The 18,860-nt window shown below is 38.0% G+C and overlaps 1 protein-coding gene across 3 annotated transcripts in view; it reads right to left on the reverse strand.

Moving 5' to 3' along the window:
* Positions 1 to 4,760: 4,760 nt before the first annotated feature.
* The window catches only part of PANK1 (pantothenate kinase 1), a 66,566-nt gene continuing 52,466 nt past the window's right edge, over positions 4,761 to 18,860 (reverse strand). For 2 of the 3 annotated variants that reach the window (XM_069461002.1, XM_069461001.1), the window contains exons 4-7: positions 14,237 to 14,413; positions 13,612 to 13,735; positions 8,428 to 8,553; positions 4,763 to 6,252 (exon numbers count right to left, since the gene is read on the reverse strand). In XM_069461002.1, the coding sequence (XP_069317103.1) occupies positions 6,193 to 6,252; positions 8,428 to 8,553; positions 13,612 to 13,735; positions 14,237 to 14,413 (487 nt within the window). In that variant the 3' untranslated portion in view covers positions 4,763 to 6,192. Of the gene's footprint in view, positions 6,253 to 8,427; positions 8,554 to 13,611; positions 13,736 to 14,236; positions 14,414 to 18,860 lie in introns of all 3 variants that reach the window. The other variant, XM_069461000.1, reaches the window with a different exon arrangement.

The raw sequence follows: 18,860 nt of genomic DNA on the forward strand, positions 1-18,860 counted from the left end.
AATTCTTTTTTCCAGTGTATAGAAATACAATTGATTCTTATATCCTGTAAACTTGCAGAACTTGTTTATTAGTTCTAACAGTATTTTAGTAGATTCTTTAGACTTTTCTATATACAAGATCAGGTTCTAGCCTGAGCAACATAATGAGACCCCATCTCTACAAAAAATAGAAAAATTAGCCGAGTGTGGTGGCACACGCCTGTAGTCCCAACTACTCAGGAAGCTGAGGCAGGAGGCTCACTTGAACCTAGAAGTTTGAGGTTGCAGTGAGTTATGATGATGCCTTTACACTCCAGCCTGGGTGACAAATCTCAAACAAACAAAAAAACCCAAAAAAACCAACATGGCCGGGCGTGGTGGCTCACGCCTGTAATCCTAGCACTCTGGGAGGCCGAGGCGGGTGGATCGCTCGAGGTCAGGAGTTCGAGACCAGCCTGAGCAAGAGCGAGACCCCGTCTCTACTAAAAATAGAAAGACATTATATGGACAACTAAAAATCTATATAGAAAAAAATTAGCCGGGCATAGTGGCACATGCCTGTAGTCCCAGCTACTCGGGAGGCTGAGGCAGTAGCATCGCTTAAGCCGAGGAGTCTGAGGTTGCTGTGAGCTAAGCTGACGCCACGGCACTCACTCTAGCCTGGGCAACAAAGTGAGACTCTGTCTCAACAAAAAAAAAAAAACAAAACAAAAAAACAAACAAACAAAAAAAAAAACCAACAAACAAAAAAACCCAAAAAACAAAAAACAAAAGAATAGCATCAGGCTTGCTTACAGCAATACTGGAAGCCAAATATTTGGCAATTATTATTGTCAGAATAATAAGGCTATGCCTTTAGAATTCTGAAGAAAAGTAGTATCTAACATAAAATTCTATACCCTGCCAAACTATCAATTGGATATGAGGGTAGAATAAAAATATTTTTAGAAAGTTTTAGATATGCAGTACTCAAAATTTTTTTCTCTATTACTTTACCCTTTTCTGGGAAGCCACTATGTTCAAAATGATGAGACAAAACAAGAAAAAAGATAACTTAGGTACTGGTATTTTTATAGTCTTGCACAACTATTTGACTTTTTAAATTTTATGCATGTAAAATGTTAAATTTTTTTTAAATGCTTAAATTAAAAAAAAAAAAAAGAACTCTCTTTGTGGACTGATTGAGAACTGGTTGGTGAAAACATTAACTGAAATCACCTCATTAATTCTAGTTTGGAATGTTTAGTGTTTACCTGAAAGAGTAAGTCAAAAAAGAAGCAAAGACTTTTAATACAAATTTTCTTTTTATTTTTGTATTGCAAGTGATGAATACTACTAAACTAGCCTTTTGAAGTTGACTTTAAAAGGCTCCACATAAATGGTTACACTGTGGTATCACCAGTAGACATCTTTTGGAAAATGAAATAATTGAGCTCATTATGGGAATAGGTGCTAGTGGCTGGGTTTTTAAAAAAAAAAACCCAGTGGTCATGACAAAAGCATTAACAATGAAGATTCAAGTAAACATTTTAAAAAATATTGTTTCATGAAATAAGCAGTAAATAAAAGGTGCTTTACTAAATGAATATATTATTTTATGATATTTTATACGATATTTTATTTTGAATACATATGTGAACTAAATTAAATAGTCTAAGTAAAAGAAAGAGAAAACAAATTAGCTAACAAATTGTTTCCCAAAAACATCTTGCATTTTCATTGAGGAGGTGGCAAGAAGGAAAGCAAGCTGGACCTGTCATTACTCAAAAGCTGAGGCCATGATTTAATCTTATACATCCCATGATCATCTAAGGAAGACCCTGTCCTTCCTCTCTATCACATCACCCTGTTTCTTTCCTTCAGAGTATTTATCACTCCCTGATATTTTCTGGTTTATTTATTGGTTTATATGCTTCAAGTCTACCTCCCTCACCACAATGTAAGCCCAGTGAAAACAGGGACCCTGCAGTCTTGTTCATAACTGAATGTATCCTCAATGTTACCCAAGGCCTCCCAGGTCATAGGTATGCAGTAAAAATTAAACAGATGAAGAGTGAATGAATGAGCAGCTGGTAGAGCCAGTAAACAATGTGCATTAATTAAATCTTCCTCAAAATTTGGGGTCATCTTCGGATCACTGGGAGGAAAATAGCTTTTTCTCTAACAGTTCTTGTGATAGTTTATGGTACTCCCTGGTGTTGAAACCTTACTCACTGAATAGACTCATAGTAGAGTTGGTGGCTATTAGTAGCCTTTGTCGTTGGAGAAAATTTTCAAGAGTTTATATAACCATCCTGGTTACAGAGAAAACATGGTCCACTATGTAGCCAGTACACGAGGTCTGGCACAATAGGGGAATTGACAATATATAATGATGTTATATATTCAGAAGCACAACTTGTTTATTCATTTACCTGAAAAGGACATTTTGCTGTATCACTTTGAAGCCAGATTATTTCTAGTTTCACTTTCCTTGAAACTCTTCCATGGCTCCACACTGAATACCAAAAAGTCCAAAATCTTGAGCATGAAAGATGAGTCCTACAGTTGGCTGACTTCCTCTCTGCCAGTATCCGGTTTCTCTCTTACAAACCAGGCCCTACGGAAGAGTTTCCAGTTCCCTGAGTAAGCCAGGCTGTTTCTTCCCTCAGTGCCTCCGCTCACCCAGCTCCTTCTGCTTGGGAAGCCCTCCCTTCCTGGTCCACTTGGTGGTCCCTACTCCTTGGTTAAGACTCCACAAAACCTTTTCTAGCACCCTCTCAAGGAGAAATGACTAACCCCTCTTCCAAGTGCGGCCCTCTCCCCTCACTTAGATTTCCTATAGGAGCTGGCTCACGGCTACTCCTAAAACTGCATTTCCCCCCACTCTTCCTATTCTTTACTCTCCATACTGGCCTCTTGGCAGTTCTTCAAAACCTCCATTCTCATTTGCTAGGAGAGAAAACTGTCCTCCCAGGTATTCACACAGTGAGTTCCCAACTTCATTCAACTCTGCTCAAAGGTCACCTCCTAGGAGAACTTGACTTTGACCACCCTAACTAGAGAAATTCCTCCCCTTCTCATTTTTCTAAATAGAACTACCACCCCCAGCTCTTTACCCTAGCTTACTTTTTCTTTGTAGTACTGATCTAACATTGCATATTTAGTAATGTATCTGTCTTCCCTTCTAGACTATAAGCTCAGTGCTGGTGAGTCTCCTGACTGAATGGCACTTGTGGTGCTTTATGACACATGTTGGCCTGAGACTTCGCCATCTTCCACTGCTGGACAGCAGGGTTTGTGTCCTATGCCTCTTAGTCTCCAGCTCCTTCCTGGCACCGCATAATTTCTTAATATTCTTTGTATGACTGAATGACATCATGTATAAATTACCTATAGTAATGGTTCCCAAAAAAGGGACTCTGAATCCGTGTATACTGTGGAAGCTAAAGAATACAAATATATTTCCATAATCCCTTTATCTAAAACTCTTAAGATCAGACATGTTTCAAAATTCAGAATCATTTATTACTTAACACCCCTATTAGGGTCAGTACCCTGTTATCAAACACATTAATAGCTCTGCAACAAGACATTTGATGAGTTCTACTACATGTGATAAATAATGCTTAAGTCAGTTTTTGCTGCCAAGTGAGTTGTCAAGATAGATTTTAAGAGTTTGCGATTTTGGAATTGTGGACAAGGAGCTATGGATATGTATTAGCATATGGAGATTGGTGAAATATCTCCATGCTAAAATGGGTTCTCTACCATCTGGAAGATTAAGAATTACTTATATAATACATTAGTTTTAAACATCTATTTTTTCATAACAGCTAACATTAATGAAGCTTTTACTTTGTGTCAACCCTTGTGCTAAGTTCTTTAATATGGATATAAAACTATTATCTGCCCCATTTTACAGATGAAGAAACTAGGGTTTAGAGAGAGGTTTAGCATCTTGCCACACAGCTAGTAACTGACTAAGCTGGATCCAAACCGAAGTTATCTCACAGTAAAAAGCCATGCTCTGGACCACCTGATCATCATATTGACTTCATATTGCACAGGATAAGAATTCTTTAACCTTGCCAAGTTTCTTTGTGATGGTGAGTCTAAGAAAAGCTTCTCTAATTCAAGAGAATGTGAAAATCCTTAGACTACAAGTTTCTCTTTGTGAAAAACAGGCCAGTTATAATCTATGTAGCCAACATTTAACTGATATTTATATAATGGAATAATTTATTTCCTCAGTTCAACTGATGTTTTAGATGTTTGTAATAAGAGAGACAGTGATTTCAGATAATTAAAAAAATATATAGTCATACTAACTTGCCCCCGATTCCTTTGCAGAACCATGATCTGCAGAACCGAGGTCTGTTGTTCCCTGATAGATGGGAATGGGAATGGTAGAAGAGATCATGGAAAGGCACTGATTATAAATAATATGTAGATTTTTAAATTACTCTTTTCAAGAACACCTTAGCTGCTTGAATTTTTTTAAATCAGAAAGAAGTTGATAAAATGTATTTGTGATGACCAAAACTTGAAACTCCTTAGGAATTACCAAATATAGCAGCAATAGTTGGCATTCAGGAGTCAGTTGTATAGAAACAATAAAGCTATATTTAAAAAGTCCCTGTATAGGGCTACAGCTTCAACTGAAGACACAGTGTTTTGGACCTCACCACACTCATGGGAAAGCCTCCAATTTTGAAACGTAGTGTAGCAAAAACACAACACGTAGTCATTTCATGGTACAAAGCAGATAATATAAACACGAGCATCAAGAAATGAAAATAACATATACACTAAAAACATCACAACAGAAACAGGCTTTATTTCAACCAGACAAGTGAATTCTTCAATTAGCATCAACTTCTTCAAGACATGAAGATATGGAAATTAAAGATGGTACTCAGAAGGCAGAGAAGGAAAGTTCCATCAGGGAGTAATTATACCGTCCTTCAAAAATCCCTTTCAACAATCCACAAGATCATTGGACCTCATGCGTTCCAGTATTAGTACATGATCCTCATTTCAAAGTTACCCATCAGTCTTAATAGAGTCTTTCAAAAAGAGAAAATATATAGATCAGTATCATAAATTATTTTTTAATTTTAGACTGGGATTGAAGTACAGTTTTCAGTTTAAGATATTAAAAATGAAAAAAACATTATTATTTAAGATGTCTTGTTATAAAGTTTCTAGGTACAGATATGTATAAAACAAATAGATATTACTACCTGACACCTCAACCCATGACTTACCCTAAATCTCCTGATATGAATAGTTAATCTACTGGGAGACTTTTCCCAATAAGTTCCAAACTTCTTGCACAAGGATTATTTGCCATTCATATGCTGGGCATGGATGAGGATACTTCACCATAGACTATTTCAATTTAATGCAACCTAGCATAAAATAAATCCCATGAAATATTATGTTTATAAGGGATAAGACTAAACTGCATATAATTTGCAACTTTTGCCAGACTCATTAAATCCATTAACACTTTCAGAGTCTTTTCTTCATGGGCACTTTCGAGAGCTTTAGATCTTGTGCTTAACTTTGTATTGAGCTGGTCAGCACCTTGATTGATACAAACAATTACATCAAAGAAATGTTATGGGTGTCGGAGGGAGACCATTTGAGGAGAGGACAGAAAGGGGGGAAGGGACTCTCTTTTTTCATAAGACATTCAAACAGAAAAACAAGACAAAGAAGGGTAAACACACAAACAAAAAAAGTGTTCACAGTAAAACATGCCAGATTTGTAGTTTCATTTGAAACCAACAGCAAATCATGAAACGTCATGAAAAATATAAGTAAGGGTAAATCTCCTAGAGTAATTACTAAATGAAGTTAAAATTACCACACTGATCAGTAAACCCCAGAAGAAAAATGAACAGCGCTTACATATCAGGTCCTTCTTAAACATTATACAACTTTTCAGAGTTAATGCATAAAACTGGTAGGTTTGGCCACGCTGCACAAATATTTTTTTAAAAAATACAGTATACAGAAAAAAACCTCTTATATTCCCCATTTTGAATCATTAGCTCAAAACCTAGGAGTAAAAGATCAACTAGAAGGATTTTAAATTATTTACAAATCCAGCAGGTTCATCTGCCATAATGGCTTGGCTTCCGTCCCGCAGCGACTTTCACCTTCTCCAGCAGCAGTTTTCAGTTCTCTGTCCCTTTGGGAGGCTGTTCCCAGGACTGCTGATGTCTACTGGTCATCAGTCATTTTGAACAGTTCCAACAGTGCCCCGACAGCTCCAAAATAACCCTACAAAAACAATGGAAAACTCGGTACAATTATCTCTGAACCTTAGCCAAATACCTATTGTTTTTCATAATTCTAGGAATGCCGCCCCCCAATGTAGTAGGTAAGAGAGAAATTTAAAATCTGAACTCTTGTGCCATGAAACATGGCAGAATAATAATAATAATATTAGCAACAACTATGTAACTTATTGGACACCTACTTGTTTACATATATTATATAAGTTAACATATGTAAAGTGCTTAGAACAATGTCTGGCACATGGTGTGTGCTAAATAAATGTGGGGTACTGTTAGTATTATAAATATTTCATTTTAATTTTGCCATGGCAAAATTCACATTATTATTTGTGAAATGGTGGATGCGAAATGGAAGGTAATAAAGTAAATTACCCTTGCAGTGTCACACGACCTGTGCCAGGGCTTAACACTGAATCTAACTGCAAAGCTATATATCACAGGAGAAAACCCTAAGCTTCCCTCAGTAGCTCTTGGACAGGCACTTAAATCAGCCTGAGCTTCACTTTGCCCATCTGTAAAATAAAAGCCCATGTTTCTGTGAAAATGAAGGGGACTGAAAAGCAGACATTTTTAGAGAACCTGTATCATAGTCTGTTGGGGCTGCTATATATAACAAAATACCATGAGTGGCTTATAAATAATAGAAATTTCTTTCTCAGTTCTAGAGGCCAGCAAGTCCAAGATCAAAGTGTCTGTTGAGGGCCCATTCCTCATAGATGGCCGTCTTCTCACTGTGACCTCACACGGCTGGACCACATGGGGGAAGGGGCAAAGGCGCTCTCTGGGCTTCTTTTATAACGGTGCTAATCCCATTCGTGAAGGCTCAGCTCTCATGACCTAATCACACCCCCCCCCCCAAAGGCCCCAGATCCTAATATCATCACCTTGGGGGTTAAGATTTCACTGTATGAATTTGGGGGTAGGGTACACAAATGCTCAGTCAAAAGCTATCTTTGCTGTTGGCGCTGCCAGCTCACATTTATTGAGGCTTCACTAATGGCTAGAAATTTTTCTAAGCACTTTACATGAATTTACTCATTTACACATCACAATAACTGTATGAGACAAATATTACCATCACCCTGCTTTACAAATGCTAAAACAGAGATGGAAAGGTAGAGTCATTGTAAAAGTAAAGGCTATATTCTTAACTGCCTGGCTAGACTACTTCTGTTAGGAGATGCTCAATAATATTAATTAAATGAATGAGAAATTCAGTGAGTGAGGACTCCTAAGGCCAGGGCAGGTGACCAGAAAGCCACCATACCAGTGCCTACCAGAAGTTCTCTCTCCATAGTATTCTCTGATAAGGCCTAAACCAGAGTGAACTTAAGAATGTAGAGAATTTTCTGAGGGACACATTTAAGGGATTATAAGAATGCTCCAATTTCTCTGGCCATAGAGACTGAGTTATGGTATATAGTAACAAACCAAAGCCATAATCCACAGACATTTAGGATTGATAGAGAGTGATACAGGTGACTACATTTTTTACCTATAGAAGAGACTTTCCCCCCAAACACTGGATTTTATTCCCTATATTACCACCAACTAACAACCTGTGTGATCCTGTAGATGACTTTTTACCCCTGAAAGTTTCCAGGCTTTGTTCTCTGCTTCAGTCCAAGAGGATCTGGATTTATGGTTGCCAGATAAAACACAGATAAATGCCAGATAAAATAACTGGGTGTCCTGTATTTTTTATTGCTAAATATGGCAACTCTATCTAGACTAGAGCAGTAGTTTTCTTTTTTCTTTTTAATAATTTTTTAAAAGCTGAGATATTTTTTCATTTTCAAACAAAACCTTACATGGAAACTGAATAAATAAGCAGATTAAAAGGGAGCTCTCTGGCTGGGGGGAGGGGCAATGAAAGTTCTGGGATTGACTTTTAATATTTTTAAAAATTATAATTGTATACATTTGTGAGATACAAAACAATATTATGATTTATGAATACAATGTAGAATTGAGTCATGCTAATTAACATATTCATCACTTCAAATACCACTTTTTATGGTGAGAACATTTGAAATTTACTCTCAATTTTGAAACATGTAATACACTATTATTAACTATATTCATCACGCTATGCAATAGATCTCAAAAGAACTTATTCTTCCTATCTAACAATTAAATCCATGCAAGCTCAACTTACCTCATGTTCCAAAAACAGAGCTTTTAGTTGTCCTTTGGACCAAAAATCCATGGCATATGCTAGCAGCTTCATGGAGACCATATTGATTCTGAGAAAATTCCCAACAAACACAACTCTGTCTATATTCTGGAAAAAATGTTAAAGAAAAACAATTGAACCATGGCATAAAAATAGCATTTAGCAAAGACCCAATGTTCTGTATGTCACTGTACAGAACCTTGTAGAGTGAATTTTATTTTTATTTTTTTAGTGGAACTATTTCAGCATTTCTAAAATGATGTTGAACAAACCTCACAGGGTATTCCACAAGAACAGGAAGGTGAGATTTTAGCTGGGCAAGGCAGAGACTGATATTCGGCTTATTTGCAGTTGTTATGTCAGACTGCCTTAGGTCTGACAGGAAATTCACCTCCCAAAACACGTATGTAAAATTCTAACTGGAGTTCAAGTTTGGCTAAATTTTTGTGCATTCTCTCAATCCCCTAAAACTTCCAAGTATAAAATACTATTATAACCAACTTACAAAAAAGAAACAATACTCAGTTTCTGCCCTCAGGCTATACGGTGGAATAACCTGTTTGGTCATCATATGGGTTAAAATATGGTAACCAAAATTTTGAGCATACACTTATGAACATTCTTTTCCTATCCTGTCCATGCAGATGTGCTTCAGATTCCATAAGCTCCCAGCTCCAGTGCACTCACTGCACTTCCCACTCCCCCAGGTAGTTCTTAAGCTTAAAACTGAGCTCAGCCTGTCTACCATGCTGAAGCCGCTCAAGACTCACTCACTCATTCACAGAGCCAGTTGCTATGGTCACTCTATCAAAGGCCAGAGAGCCTTTGAAGCTGGCATTACTTTCTGCTCAGTCTATCAAGAGCAATCAGGGTTTGGGAACCTCACCTTTTAACTGTCTCAAGTTTTAACAACACATGTTCATGAACCCATTAGCCTCTGCGAATTTTTCATGGGTGGAGAGGTGGAGGTGGTTTTATGAAGTTTTTATAAGAAAAGAACCATAGCCACAAATCACCCAGACTAAGAGGTAGCAAGGAACACTCGAAGTACACAACCCAGGTTAAAGAGGAATTTAATTAAATCTGGGAATTTCACCCTTTCCCCTAAAACAAGGGATCCCAAGTGAGGACCTGCTCAAAGCCCAGTCCTGCATTACCCTGGTAGAAAGCCAGAAGGAGTTGTGGCATTAAAAGCTGATAAGCATTCCATGTTTCAAATAAATTCCAGGTGGGTTAAAGATGTAAATGTTAAAAAAAAAAAAAAAAGAAGAAAGAAACAAAGAAAGAAAGAAAAAAGAAAAAGAGACTAGAGGAAAACATAGGAGAATTTAAAAAAAAAAATCATGTTGAAGTGGAAAAGCAAAATACTCAGAGTCCATTTTAAGCAGATTAATGTATTTACTTTAAAAAAAACAAACATTTATTCAGGGGGAAAAAACATCACCATAAACAAATCCAAATGGGAAGCAATAAATAGAAAATATTTTCGGTCCATAACACATGAAATGATTTGTTATCTAATTAATAAAGAGTTCCTACAAATAAATAAGAAAAAAAAAACCAACAACCCAATAGAAAAATGGGTGAAGAGCATTAATAGACTGTTTACATGTATACAAAAGAAATACTAATGGCTATGAAATAGCTATTAAATATACAAAAAATGCTTAACCTCACTTATAATAAGAAAAATGCAAATTAATCCCCAAATAAAGTACCACTTCTTACTTATTAGATTAAAAAAGATCAAAAAGTTTGATAACCTTCTGTGGAGATACTTGTACTTTCATATTCTGCTTGGTGGGAATATAAATTAGAACCACCTTTATGGAGGGAATTTTGTAATATCTGTTAAAATGACAATCAATATATCCTTTGACTCAGCAATTTCCCTTCTAGGAATTTATGCTACAGACATGCTCAGATATATGTGAAATGATGTGTGTGTGTGCATGTATACATGTGTGTGTATAGATACTATATATAAATATACTGACGATTTTTTTTTGGAGACGAGATCTTACTCTGTCACCTTGGCTAGAGTACAGTGGCGTCATCATAGCTCACTGCAACCTCAAACTCCTGGGCTCAACTGATCCTCCTGCCTCAGCCTCTTGAGTAGCCGGACTATAGGCACACAACCACCATTGCCTGGCAAATTTTTTTATTTTTTGTAGAGACAGCATCTCACTCTTGCTCAGGCTGGTCGCGAACTCCTGACCTCAAGCAATCCTCCCACTTCAACTCCCAAAGTGCTAGGATTACAGATGCGAGGCACCTCACCTGGCTGTGCAGATTATTTAATAATAGCAAAATACTAGAAAAACCTAAATATCATTTGCAAATTGATCAAATCAATAATAGCATATCTATATGTTAAGATGCTATATGGCCATTAAAAAAGGAAGCAATTTTAAATACATTGATATGAACAATCTCAAGATGTGTTAAGTAAAAAAAGCAAAAGGCAATATTTTCAGAGGTGCTATTGAAGTATGTAGGGTAGACTCATATAATGTCTAGGATTTGCTTTCTAAAACGTTAGCAAAAAAGAGAGAAGAGAAGGAGGAGAGAGGAACAGAAGGAAGAGGAAAAAGAAAACAGAGATAGATAAAGCTGTGTTGTTAAGTCTTGATAATTGTCAAGTCTGGGTTGATGGATATATGGAGGTTTTTTTATACTATTCTTTCTCCTTTATGTCTACCAATTTTCGTAATAAAAAGTTGATAAAATGACTTTTTGATGTAGAATAGTGTGCAGGGTGAATTGTATAGGTAAGTCATTATATCTCAATAAAACTGTTATGTAAAAAAGAATGTATATAGAGTTTGCTATCTTTGGAAGGATATATTTATCCTATAATATATACAATATAGAACAAAAAACAAAAAAACTAAGAACAACGGCTGCATCTAGTAGGGGGTTGACATTGAGAGACAGAGGTGGAAATGGGGACTTGCTTCCCTGTATACCTTCTGATACCTTTAGAACTCTGTATTATGTGTTTGTATTATCTATTCAAAAATGTGAATAAGAAAATTTAAAGTTGATGGGGAAGCAATTCATAGCAGTCCAAGAATCACAGAAAAAATGTTTTAGATTCAGTAAATCTGTTGTCCCTCTAAGCAATGACTGAAACCAAAGATTCTCAAATCAGTGACTCCAGAGAGCAACGCAAGGACTGAGGAACTTGGTGACTGCTCTCACAGGGAGACATGTTGCTGCCAGTCACTGGTGTGCCCGGCGGCAGCCTGCACCGACCGGACGTCCTCTGGTGGAGCCTTGGCCCCAACGTGACCAGTGATTCCCTTCATTCACTCAGCTCCACAGAAACACCTAAAATATTAATAGTGACTCAAACCAGTGCATAACGTGGCTACATTTTCAAACAGGCAGTTTTGCTACACTCCAACAATAAATGACATTAAAACTGAAATTAAGGGCCAGGCACAGTGGCTCATGCTTGTAATCCTAGCACATTTTGGGAGGACAAGACAGGAGGATCCCTTGAGGCCAGGCGTTCAAGAACAACATGGTGAGACCTCCATTTCTACAAAAAATTTAAAAATTAGCTGGGTATGGTGGTGCACGCCTATAATCCTAGCTACTTTGGAGGTTGTGACAGGAGGATCACTTGAGCCCAGGAGTTCAAGGTTATAGTGAGCTATGATCATACCACTGCACTCCAGCCTGGCAACAGAGCAGGATCCTGTCTCTTAAAAAAGAAAAAGAAAGGGAAAAAAAAAGTGAAAAAAAAGTCTGTTGCTCTTCCCCAAAGGGATTATCATAACCTGAGAAAAGACCTGCTGGCTCACTCGAACCAGAAGTGCAAGAAGCCAGCTGTGTGGAAAGTAAGGGGAAAGGGCATCTATTGCTCCACATGGCAAGGGATGTTACCATCTGACTGACCTTTGAGAGACCATAAGTATAACCAACTGCACACATATTAGTCTTAGGACTTATTGGGCACCTTGGAAAAACTCCCTTTAAAGGTTAATGTCAAAAAATAAACTCTCTGTTACAATAAGTCCCATGACCAAAGTGGACTTTGAAAAGGCACATCTCTGGAATACTCTTTTATCTGAATATCAGCCTCCCATTTAAACTCCATCTGAACTAGGGACTTCCAAAAAGTTATGTCCCTGATCTACAGGCTAGTAACATACTCTATTCAATGTTGTGAAAGGAGGGTGTCTCTTCTGTCGCCCCAGAGCTCAAATGCAGGGTTAACACCCACGCCATAAACATTGCCTCATACCCTAACACTCCACTACTCAATGGGAGGGAGTCCAAGGTGAGATTCTGAGTACCTGCAATGTTCTATTTCTCGATCTGAGCGATGGCTGTGTGTGTGTGTGTGTGTGGTGTGTGAGTGTGAACATTAACCAAGCTGTACGCTTGTGATTTGAGCCCTCTTCTATATGTATATTTCTACTAAAAATTATGTTTTTAAAAACTCCATTACTAACCTACTATGGTTCTTTAATACTCTTCTATTACCTGTTCCATGCCCCAACTTCTCTTTCTCATCTTCCTAACACACCTCAGTGAGAAGAGAGTTGTTCTACCTTACACATCTTGTATTTCAGAAAAGGGTTCCATATTTTCCAAAGGAATTTTTCAGTGTTTCACAACATGTTAACAAAGCTTTGTCTGTCACCAGCTTTACCCCTTCTGGTGCCTAGGGCTCTGGCTGACCTCGGCTGTAGCAAGCTCTCTGTGCTTTGATAGCCCTGTACAATGCTGCTTGAACTCCATGCCACAAGGCAACACTGTAAAGAAGCTGAAAGCAGAGAGAATATCAAATATTGCAAGTGGAATATTTTACCTGCAATTATTTGCAAGGATGCTCAGAGCTTTTCCTCACATTGCAGTGGGCATATAGCAATAATGATGGTTAGAGACACTATGACATGGGTTGTAATTTTACCATGTTTCCATGGTTGGATAGTTTATCAGTTGTTATCATCCAGTGCCTTCTTAAAAATAAAACACATACTCCTCTCCTCCCCCAACACACACCCCTCCTGTTCTACAAGGTGTGACTACAATAAAGGTCAGGTTTCCCAAGGATATGTAGTTCTGTAAGAGTCACTAGGCATTGCACTGCCAAAGACAATGTGTATGAATGACACATGGCTTTCCCTGAGTTGACTAAGGCCTTACCTCATTCAACGCACACATCCGAGCAATGGAGCCAATGTTGTTGGTGATGGTGACCAATGTGGCCCGGGCAAGGTCTTCCTTGCTGATGGAATCTCGCTTTTCTTTACTCATCATGTTGCCAAAGCTATGTTGGAAATATTAGCAAGAGTGTTCAAAATCATCCTCAGGCAGGGCCCATGCTTCAACCAAGGTACTATGGAAAGCTTTATGAATAACTCTGTTCAAATTCAAATGACCTGATTTTGCTACCATGGTTTATAAGCAGACAGGATTACAGTATGAATGGCTGGCTGCCCTTTTCTTAATAGGGACAAAGTAGCATGGCTATTAATGGGGGGAAAAAAATTTAATGCCTCTAAATAGCTGGAAAAGAATGGAACAGGGGAAACTGTTGCAGTTTTCCAGAACCTTCTTTCAAAGTTGCCTTATTTTAAGCATAAGCACCAAGAGCTAAACATCTCAGTGCTTCATTAAGGGACGGAGATCAAAGTCTGAGCTCCAATACCATAGATACTTGCACCAGGCCGGTGGGTTGACATTAAAAAAAAAATAACTCAGTGAATGGCCAGGGTGGAGAGGTTGCCTTGTGTTTAACCATTACTGCTGCTAGCTACTTAGTCTCTACCTTGATGCTACAGCAGATCCTTGAAGGCCAAATCGTTCATAGTCTCCTCCGTAAATGTCCTTCACCAGCTTATCAACATTGGTGCTGTCGCCTTTAGCTGCCATTTCCAGAGCTTCTTCAAAGGTCTCACAACCAGTCAGCAAGCAACATAGGCCTAGGAATGTTCCACCTCCAAGACTGAAGGAACAATAAGGTTTATTTTTAAATTTTACTTTTAAGATATGCCCATCCAAGTCCCCAACTACATCAAGACTATTAATATAGGTTAATAAAAACAGAAGAAAAACAAAGGGGCACTTGAATTAAAGTGCTAGGGTACAACAGACCTTTAGGATAGACTGGATATGAAAAGAGGGCAGAGACTAAATAAACATCAAGGAAAATTTGCCCCAAATTTGAGAACCTGAGAAAGACTCTCACTGATTTCCGTTGTGAGACCTTCAGCTAGCCACTAACCTAAGTGCTTTGTTCAGCCTTCCCACCTATGAAATAGGGCCAAATCATGATCTCTTCTATTTAGAGGGTGGTCTGAAATCAGCGAATAACCAAGAAATGACTGCTATTAAAAAGCCACACGCAGCTGAATACAAATACTTAGAAAAATAACTCACATGTACATAAAGCCTAGTTTCCAGCTATGCTGCTAAATCCTCCAGTGGAAAAACTGACTAGGACTATGCCAGGAGTAGGCAGCCCAAAAGCTGCCTTTCACCTGAGCTTGCTTCTCTAGCAGAGATAATCTCATCTGGTCTTCTTGAAGATTTCTAGAAGAAAACTACAAATCTGTTCTGATACTGAATTTTTTCTAGTAGACTTTGGAAAAGGTTAATTAATATTTTAATATTTTATTTATCACCCAATAGTAAAAAATAGTAGCAAAGGTCAATAAATGGTTTCAACACTTGAGTTATGTTTTAAAAGCTTTTAATTGTTTCGAAGAAAGTTCTTCTACAATAGTCTTTTCAGATAAAATCAGAAACTAATTACGGTAGCCAAGAATGAATGCAATTGTGTATCAGTATCAATGGATGCAGTTGTGTAATAATATCAAAGTTACCTATTGAAAAGTAGATTCAGAGTAAAGCTATGACCAGTGAACTCCTGACAGGAAAAGGAGCACTGATTCCTAAAGTTAGGGACATAAGTTTTCCTCTTTATTTACCACATAGAAGAGTAAATGTAGGAGAGACGGTCATATCAATCTATTCTGAAGCCCAAAGAGCTACTAGTTCTGGGAATCCAATTGGTGTTTGGGCACTGGCAATTCTAAAAAAAAAAAAACCAAGGAGGGATTAACTTAAATTGAAAAAGGATGCTTTGGGAGGCTGAGGTGGGAGGATTGCTTGTGCCCAGGAATTTGAGGTTACAGTGAGCTATGATGATGCCACTGCAGCCTGGACAATAAAGTGAGACCCTGACTCCACCAAAAAAAAAAAAAAAAAAAAAAAAAAAGTAAATTTAGAGTAAATGGTATTTACTGTCAAAAACTATTAATAAGGCAGGGCATGGGGGCTCACGTCTATAATCCTAGCACTCTGGGAGGCCAAGGCAGGAGGACTGCTTAAGCTCAGTAGTTCAAGACCAGCCTGAGCAAGAGCGAGACTGAGTTTCTACTAAAAGTATAAAAATTAGCCAGGCGTTGTGGTGCAGGCATGTAGTCCCAGCTACTCAGGAGGCTGAGGCAGGAGGATTGCTTAATCACTTGAGCCCAAGAGTATGAGGTTGCAGTGAACTACAATGATGCCACTGCGCTCTACCCAGGGCGACAGAGTGAGACTCTGCCTCAAAAAAAAAAAAAAAAAAAACAAGTAAACAACCCCCCTCAAAAAAACTCAAAAAAATAAGAAGTTACCAGATTGTAGATAGCCACGCAGTTCTTTAAGTTACATCTAAAGTGAAATTGCATGTAATAGTCCTAAATTGTGATTCTTACAAAAATATAGACATGATTGAAATTATGGGTTCTCTTGGAAAATTATGTAGCGAGGCACCACCAATAGCAGCTACCTAAACTGTCGGTGCAAGGCCATGAGGAAACAAATTCCTCCATGCCCATGATTACCTTGACAACTCAGTCCCAGCAGAAATTGTGGATTTCCTCTAAGAAAGTTTATCTTTATTTACATTTTACGTGGGGTGTCATGGTACATTGTCAGTTTCAGCCTACCCTACAAAGTTAGTGGAGGAACACTTTTTGGTTTGTCTGCAATCTGGATTTGTTTTGTTTTCTCCCTGTGTCTTTTTTTTAAAAAAAGACATCTTTGCTCCCATTTCTAGCTCTTAAATATCTTTCACCCCCACTAATAATATATCTGTGAACATTAGGTATTCGTATTAATCAAGGCATTCAACAACCCACTCCAAAGGTAGGCAACTGAAGACACTGGCAGACTTAGAAAGAAGGTAACTCATCAACTGATGTGTTGGTATAAGTGAAAAAGGGCAAGTGCCTTACATGACTGGAAAATGACAGGTGACTCCAGATAAAGAATTGGAGCAGAATGGGGAAAGCAAGCATGCGTTTGCACAGTGGGTTCACTGCAGATAGGAGGAAAGAATGCAGTCGCAGAAGAGCCACAGTCTCCCAGCACTTTATTAACATCCTCAACCTGCTAACCATTCTTTAATCAAGTGATTTCCTTGCTCACAATCAGATACATCTGTTTGTTTCAGCAGGCACACAGTAAAACCCTCAGTAGTATATCAGCGACAAAAATATTGCTTGAAAAAGCCATTGAATATTATCATCATTTAAAAACAAAACAAAACAAAGAAACAACATTGTAGTGAGGGATGTAGAAGAAGAAGTAGAAGGTTTCCATTACTGAATGCTTGTGCCCTTAAAATAGATCCCAAAATGGTAAGATGAGATGTACTGCTACTTTCACCAAAGTTTCAAAATTCTTTACATCCCTCTTTTAACAGAGTATACATTCTAACAATGTCAGCTATAAACTACTATTTTTCCCATTGACTTCCATTATAAAATTGGAGTTATGTCACTAGAAAAAAAAATGTTGCTATGCAGTCTGGGATGCAAAAAAAATTACATATAACACTGAAACAAACCACATAAACTATGTTTAAAAAGAAACTGATATCGTGTAATGATGTGGCTTCTTAAAAATAAAAATGCCTAATGGGAAAGTCAGGCATAATACAATAAAAGAAAACCTGGAATTACAGCTATCAGTTCATGATAAGAGTAGCAAAACTCATAGCTTAAGCCATTGCTTTGATCAGTGATTGCCGAAGTTTGTTCTGTAAGCTCATGTTCACTGCTAACCGTAATAGTTTATGACAAAGGTTTTTTAACTTGAATCAAAAGAAACATCTGGCAAAACAACACTGAATGCATAAGGATTGGGGCCCCACAGACTTGATGTTTCATTGCCCTCTCCTACCTGTGGCAGTCCCTGAAAGGGCTTCCTGTTAACTTTTAGGTCCCTCTTCCAAAACTACTGATTGAATCGAGAGTTCATTAGATATCCAGACAGAATTTCTTGATGATTACACAACACTGGTCATCAATGGACATTTCCCAATAATTTGAATTTATAGACATTATTACCCGTGTAATAGAAACTGAATACCATAATTAGCTCCTTAGCAGCTATTCAAGAAGATAATCCAGATCCCTGGGGCCTCCAAGTTTGAGAAAGTATGCCTGTGATGTAATTCATGAAATTGTTAAGTGTTAACCAACAAAATTGTAATGTCTCTAATTGTGAAACATGTTTAGCTTGTTGTTACCTTGGGACTAGCTTTACCAATTCAATTACTCCTTCTGGGAGGAAGTCTGTAGTTTCTTAAAAATTGTACCTTTATCAGGAGATCCCTCTCTAAGGTAAAACCAGCTCAGCTGAAATATTCATGTCTCTGATATGCCTGACAATCCTAATGAGGCCATGGGGTCAGTTCTGATTCTTGTATGAGCAAGTAATCTTAGCAGTATTCTTAGATTCTTGTGTGAGCAAACAAACTTCTGCATTCTCAGTGAGAAAATGTATGTCTAGTAGCAACTGACTTACACAGCAAAGCATACTCCGGACACAGGCAGGCTTCAGTCAGAATGTGTGTGTGTGTGTGTGTGTGTGTGTGTGTGTGTGCGCGCGCGCGCATATGCCAGGGTTTCTCAACAGCAGCACTACTGACATTTGAAGCTTGATAATTTTTTGTTGGGGGTTGACTGCCTTACGTACTGGAGGATTTTAGCAGTATCCCTGACCTCTACCCACTAGATGCCAGTAGTGCTCCACCTCCAATTGTAACAACCAAAAAATATCTCTAGACAATGTCAAATCCCTCCACCCTCTGACCCAGGGGTGAGTGGTGTTAAATCTTTCCCTCCCAAGCGGGAAACCACCGATTTATCACAAGTCACAGAAATACACTGGAAGAGCAGTGCTCTCCTCCTAATGGGTAAGTAGTCCTGTAGAATTTCAGTACTGGAAAATCTTATAAAAACCTTATAGAAACAACCCACTTCATGGCAGAAATGAGGATACTGAGACCCAGAGAAGTTATACGATGTCTTCATCTATCAAAAACAAAAATTTCAACATCATGTACCAAAGCACATTGTATTAATACATAGCACTAATTCTTTAAGTTGTTCCTCCAA

Source organism: Eulemur rufifrons, chromosome 28 (assembly GCF_041146395.1).
Source record: "Eulemur rufifrons isolate Redbay chromosome 28, OSU_ERuf_1, whole genome shotgun sequence".
Classification (NCBI taxonomy): domain Eukaryota; kingdom Metazoa; phylum Chordata; class Mammalia; order Primates; family Lemuridae; genus Eulemur; species Eulemur rufifrons.